The 6,449-nt window shown below is 40.6% G+C and overlaps 1 protein-coding gene across 1 annotated transcript; it reads left to right on the forward strand.

Moving 5' to 3' along the window:
* Window positions 1-3,615: 3,615 nt before the first annotated feature.
* LOC140796498 (uncharacterized) lies at window positions 3,616-5,983 on the forward strand. The gene is made up of 5 exons (XM_073149544.1): window positions 3,616-4,213; window positions 4,291-4,348; window positions 4,415-4,498; window positions 4,584-4,719; window positions 4,942-5,983. The coding sequence occupies exons 1-5, from the start codon at window positions 3,616-3,618 to the stop codon at window positions 5,212-5,214; spliced, it is 1,149 nt and encodes a 382-aa protein (XP_073005645.1). The 3' UTR covers window positions 5,215-5,983.
* Window positions 5,984-6,449: the final 466 nt, after the last annotated feature.

Genomic DNA, 6,449 nt, shown 5'->3' on the forward strand with positions numbered 1-6,449 from the left:
TAGTCACCTCCTCCTCTCCAGATTCACACAAAGGGACAAGGTACCCAGTAACCAATAACCTTTCTTATCATCGCTATACACCTGCACACAAATCATTTATTGCTTCTATCAGTCAAGAGCGAGAGCCGACCTCTTACAATGAAGCTATCACCAACCCTCAATGGCATAATGCAATGAAGCTTGAGTTAAATGCCCTTGCTGCTAACGGCACATGGAGTCTGACCTCTCTTCCGGCTGGCAAGAAACTCATAGGATGTCGGTGGGTTTACAAGATCAAACATCACTCTAATGGCACAATAGAGCGACATAAGGCACGTCCGGTTGCCTAAGGATTCAACCAAATGGAGGGCATCGACTACCATGAGACTTTCTCTCCCACAACAAAACTTATTTTTGCTCGCTGTCTTCTTGCCTTAGCTGCTGCCAGAGGTTGGCCACTTCATTAGCTTGATCTCCACAATGCATTCCTCTATGGTGACTTAATTGAAGAAATTTATATGTCTCCACCACTAGGGCTTTGGAGACAGTGGGAGGAACATCTCGTCTGTTGCCTACACAAATTGCTCTATGGATTGAAGCAAGCCTCCTGCCAGTGGTTTTCAAAGTTTTCTTCTGTCATCACTTCCGCTGGCTTTGTACAATCACGAGTCGACTACTCCCTCTTCACCGAAAAGAAAAGCAAGTCCTATACCATTCTCCTAATTTATGTCGACGACATCTTAATGAAATATACAATTTATCTCATTCTATTTTAATTTCTTTCATTTTATACCTTTAGACTTTCCCAACACAAATTGGTATAATCAGTGAACTCAAGGGCAGCAAGTTGACATTTTTGAACCTCCGAATACTCTTGGTACTTAAACACCTTTTCTACCTATTGTACCCACTCCAAATATTCTTCAGGAGAACTGGTGCCTTTGAATGGAGGAATCTTTATCTTGATGTTGTTTCCTGGATCCTTTAGCTGCCTTCATGGTCTTTGTTGCTCCATTATGTCATTCCCCACGAGAAGCTCCTTGTCTTCCTCCTATTCAGCCGCCCTTGGCACTTGATAAGCTTGGTGTTGCACTGTCAGCCTCCCAATCATTTGTGCCAAACAATTCATCTACTCCACCATCTTATCTTGTCATCGGTGAAGTGCAAAGATTTGAGTTTGCTCTGAACTAGCTCCTCTCAAATTGCTGGATTGATGTTCTCCCTCCATGAGCCACAAATTTTGATGAAAAAATTACGAAAATTAACCTAGGTGCTCTAATACCAAAATGATGAGCTTTCGCAAGCTCCAAAAGGAAGAAATAAAACAAGAAGAACTAACAGCCTTTGTTTGATAAGTTTGGAACGCCACAAACATATTGTGTTAGGGTAATTCGCCACACTCAAGAAGGAGAAGAAGGTGAGTGATAAGATTTGATAGATTCACCACTAAACCAAGGTTTAGACAAGAATTTCGTAACTCTTATGCAAGAAAATTTTTTGAACTAATTACACTTCCAAAACAAGCATTTTCAAAGGCCAAACAAATTACACTTCCCAAAAGCTAATAGATGGCCACTAAACAATATTAAATGGCCAGCATACTTACTAAGTCAAAGGAACTGAAAAGACACCAAAAGATAAACAAAAATTAAAAACTTAATCCATATCCTTCTGGTCCTAAAATGGGCTAATCATATGCAAATGTAACCCAAGTTAATTATACAAATGAGCAAAATGATCCCTTTAGGCTTGAATTTAGGACGAGTAATTGACCTAAAATTAGAAGCCAGCGACCTAACATGAGGCACATCAGGGGTTGGGCAACAAGGGTCCTTGTTGGGGGAGGTGGAGGGCCTAGCGGAACAAGGTGAGGCGGTGGTTGAATCACCAATGGATGGCTCAGTGGTGGTGGATTCCGGTTGGGTTCCCTACGATTAGCTGATGGGTAGACGCTGACACATGTTGAAATTTAGTGGGAACGGAAAGCAAGTGTACATCATGAATATGGTGCCATACATGGATGGGAGGAACCGCCGCAGGAGGAGCCGTCGGTTGAGGGATTCTCCATTCCGGTGATCAGCGAGGTGTGGAAGGTGCTTTTCATTCGTATCTCATGCATCTCTTAATGGGTGGCCTGCATTTGTTGGATCACCATTTTGGAAAGGCAGTTGGTTTGACCTATGGTCTCCCTTGGATTAGCCCCCATATTTAATCAGGTTAGACAAGTTGACATGTTTATAATCCGAATCAGATTAAACTAAATTCATACCCGATTAAGAACCGGATTATCAGATCTAGTTATCGGGTTGAGCCAATATTTGTCATGCCTATACAACTGCATGGGCGGTTAAAGGGCAAGTATGCTGCCTTTGTAATTTTATTCCACTAGCATCACAGTTTCTACATTCAGATTTGCATCTAAAGAACTAATGTCATTGTACCAGTGGGCCACCCAACAAGAATAAACATTTAAAACATAGGGAAGCCCTATATTAGGACAATTAGGACCACTGACATACATATATGAAGTTCAATTGTTAAACAAAATCCCAGCCAATCCAATAGAAGCCTTCTGCTTCCAACATTAGGTGTACTTGGTCGCCCATATCGTTCTGACTAGTGTTCGTTCAGATGCTAACTCAACAACAGGAAGAACAATTATACGTAAAAGATTCAAAGAAAAAAAAAAGATTTGGATAACATATTGGGTCACCTTAACTAATATTAATCTGATGGAGCCAACCATGTGCATTTCTTGAGAGGAAAAGAAGGGGTGGTGGGGGAAGGGAATGAGAACAGGTTCTTGCCAGCAAGAAAGTAGGGGGATAAGATTGAGCCCCTTCTCCCTAACCGTTTCTTCTGCGCCACTCCATCACAAAAGAGGACAGTTTAGCTTTGTAGAAAATAAAAGGTCCAGAGTGGAACTTAAGATAGTAATTCAATCTTTCAGAACTTGGATCCAATGAACATTAAGATTGAGTCAAATTCGAGTTAGATTGTATCAAATTCAATTGTTATCTAACTCTACCTACATGACATAGTTACAATCTGATAACAACATATAACAAAAGATAATATTCAAGTGAAGAATCATTGCCTTTGATGTAAATGATTTTCATGGAGAACAGTTTCAACTATTCCTATAAAAAGTTTGGATACTCACTTATTTCTCCAATAAGTTTGAAAATAGACCTACTTTGCTAAAAGGAGTCCCATGAGATATCTCGTATTCTTTCTCAGTCATTCGAACCCAATAAGCATTGAGGCGGACAAATTGTAGCACAAACATGCATGTGCTCAACTCCATTGCTTATATATATCACAAGAGAACTAGTCACCTCCTTCATTTGTGCTTTGGATCCCAAATCCAAACCTAAAGCAACCCGACCTTTACAAATCTTTTTAACAGTGGACTCCAATCCCTCCATATTCCAAACTGAACATCCCACACACTCACTCACCTGTGCCTAACTTCCCCACCCCTTCCTATTGGGCCCTACCACCTTCCCTCGCACTTTCTTCTCCTTCTATATTATATATACCCCCATCCTCCTCCAACTTTTCTATCCCCAGCATCAGTTTCATATCTCTCTAATTCTTGTTATCTAGTTCTTAGCTTAATAACATCTCAGCAGTATGTGCAATGCAAAAACTAGGTCGGGCCAAACTGCAGTGGCGCAGATCGACGGAAGGCCGGTCTTACAGCCTGCTTCTAACCGCCTTGTCACACTACAGGATCCTAAGCCTCAGAAGAAATCCCTCCAGAAATCTCTTTCTTTACCTGCCTACTTTGGTAACTCTACTACTACTACAAATGCTGATCTTTACGTCAATGAGCCTAGTCTCATCGATATCGCCAAAGCTTTGTCACCCATCTCTCCCACGTCGCCGCTCGTCAAAGACTTGAATTCATGTGCGGAGAAGCCAACGGCACAGAAGAAAATACCCAAGTCTACTCCAGAGGCAAGGAAGAAGTCGAAGAAATTGAATGGAGGAAACCAACCATTGCTCTCGCTCAATTTATCGTCGTTTTCGAGTGATAGAGCTCCAGGAAGCAATGCGGCAGCGCAGAGGGAACAAGCCACTCTCATGCAGGTTCAGCGGAAAATGAGGATCGCGCATTATGGGCGTACGGTCTCGATGATCGACAGGAAGGCGGTAACGGTACATTCTTCGACTGTAACTATTCAAGATCTAGAAGACAAGAGATGCAGCTTCATAACGCCCTACTCAGGTGAGTAAATCTTGGAGGTTAAACTTGGAATTCTTGCGTACATAGTCTCTTAATTAAAATTTATCTTTGGTGCGCAGACCCTCTCTACGTTTCGTACCATGACGAGGAGTGGGGAGTTCCCGTCCATGATGACAAGTGAGATTGTTATCTCTCTCTCTCTCTCTCAAAATGTGAAAATAACTAGGTGCGGATTCTTGGCAGGATGCTTTTCGAACAACTAGTGCTATCAGGTTTTCAAGTTGGGTCGGATTGGACTACAATTCTGAAGAAAAGGAACGACTTCAGGTTCATAAACTAGCTCTTTCTCTACTTATTCGTAGTTAGCAACTCATTGATAAGGTTTAAGTTTATAAGTTTGTGATCATTTCAGAGGAGCATTTGCTGGATTTGATGCTGAAGTGGTTGCCAAGTTCACGGAAAAGCGAATCGTTTCCATAGGCATGGAGTACGGGCTAGAATTGGGAAGAGTTCGTGGAGTCGTCGACAATGCCAACCGAATTCTCGAGGTATATTCCACTCCCTAATTATTATATATAAACATAAAAAATTTGCAATAGAAAATTCCGTAGAGAACTTTTAAGGGACCATCTCATCATAATATGATTCCATTATTCTTTTAATGCAAACTAGGGGTATCTACATCCAATATTCTTGTCTTTTTTGACTTTTTCACTGATCTTGTCTCTCGTGTGGGCTTATCATGCGATTTCTGTGTAATTTACGAACAGCTCAAGCAAAATTTTGGCTCCTTGGACAAGTATCTCTGGGCATTCGTGAACAACAAGCCAATCACACCAAAGTACAAATTTAGCAGAAAGATCCCCATCAAGACATCCAAGTCGGATTCTATCAGCAAGGACATGGTCCGCCGTGGTTTCCGGTTCGTTGGCCCGACCGTCATCCACTCCTTCATGCAAGCTGCCGGCCTCACCAACGACCACCTCCTCTCCTGCCCTCGTCACCTTCATTGCCTCTCGTTGCTCTCCTCCACTACCCATTAATCCATTCCCTCCTCCATAATCTAACCAATACAAAGAAAAACTTACTATATATATATATATATAGCCTTAGCTAAACCATTAGCGTTATATTATCTGTGTGAAGAACCTAATGAGCTGTTATATAGACTTTAACCTTTTCTCCTTTAAAGGTAGCTAGGAATGATGAGGTAGAAGATACGGAGGGGTGGCATGTGGTTAGTTAAGTGAGAAGTGGGGATACAGAGAGCATGTGGGTTGGCTGGCAGATGCATGTGTATGAAATTTCAGGAGGCCTTTACCAAGTGGCCATGTGACCAGTACCACTAGGGCTCTCATTATTATTTGGAGTCATATCCTATAACAGTACCTAATTCTATTAGCAGGGCCTACCACTCCCATTCAATATTTTTTCTTCCTAGCTCATCCAGGTGTTAATTAGTTGTTCCTTATCATTATCCCTAGCTAGCAGGTGTCACTTTTCTTAATTTTAGGATAGTGCATGGTTAATTTGTTCCTTGTAAAAGTATTGAACTTATAATAGGTATGTCTATTAATTTGGCTGACTACTCCTTTGTGTAATATTGCTAAGAAAGGAGAGAAATTAAGAGAGGCAGCCAGCCATTGATTTAAGTGGGATGGTTGAGCTGTCTCCCGAGGTTTGTGTGCATTTTACTGCTTGTGTGGGTGTGTAGTTTGCTTGACAGATTAGAGATGGTGTATTCCCTTCTTTTGTATGATTATTTTTCTTGTGACATCTATACGAGAATCTCTTCATGTGCTTCTTTTCTCATTTGTTCTATTTCTGACCGAGTATTCAATTTTGTAGCTAATTATATAAGTGTATAATGTATGGAAAAGTATGTTACTGGTGCCAGCAATCTACATTTATACACATCGCCTGATCTGGATGGTGTTGAAATTTGTTGGAAATTATTTCACTCCTTAGAAGATCTTGTAAGAAACTCATATAATAAGCATAAGTGAAACCTACAGGAGAACTTTGTAAAACTTAATTTGTTCATGTGAGGAAGAAATTCATGCGTGATGGAGTTGTAAATGTTATCACCTAGAAATGATATCTAATCCAAATGTTATCAGCCTAGTTTTGGAATCAATCGTCATAATTTATGAAATTTCTCGTCCCTTTGTGTAGGAAGTAACCAGATTCAAATTATTTGATATTGAATCTGCTCTAAATCCAACTAACCTGGATATATATCTTAATTTTTTAATCAATATAATAAATGAGAGAGATT

The sequence above is a fragment of the Typha latifolia genome, chromosome 10 (genome assembly GCF_019914945.1).
Source record: "Typha latifolia isolate L0001 chromosome 10, TyphaL0001v2, whole genome shotgun sequence".
NCBI classification, from domain to species: domain Eukaryota; kingdom Viridiplantae; phylum Streptophyta; class Magnoliopsida; order Poales; family Typhaceae; genus Typha; species Typha latifolia.

What these genes read in the sequence shown, in the direction of transcription:
- LOC140796498 (XM_073149544.1), top strand. Translation starts at nt 3,616, where the DNA reads ATGTGCAATGCAAAAACTAGGTCGGGCCAAACTGCAGTGGCGCAGATC. An exon ending in CTTCATAACGCCCTACTCAG is followed by an intron (nt 4,214 to 4,290) that starts GTGAGTAAATCT and finishes TTTGGTGCGCAG; the next exon opens with ACCCTCTCTACGTTTCGTAC. An exon ending in ATGCCAACCGAATTCTCGAG is followed by an intron (nt 4,720 to 4,941) that starts GTATATTCCACT and finishes ATTTACGAACAG; the next exon opens with CTCAAGCAAAATTTTGGCTC.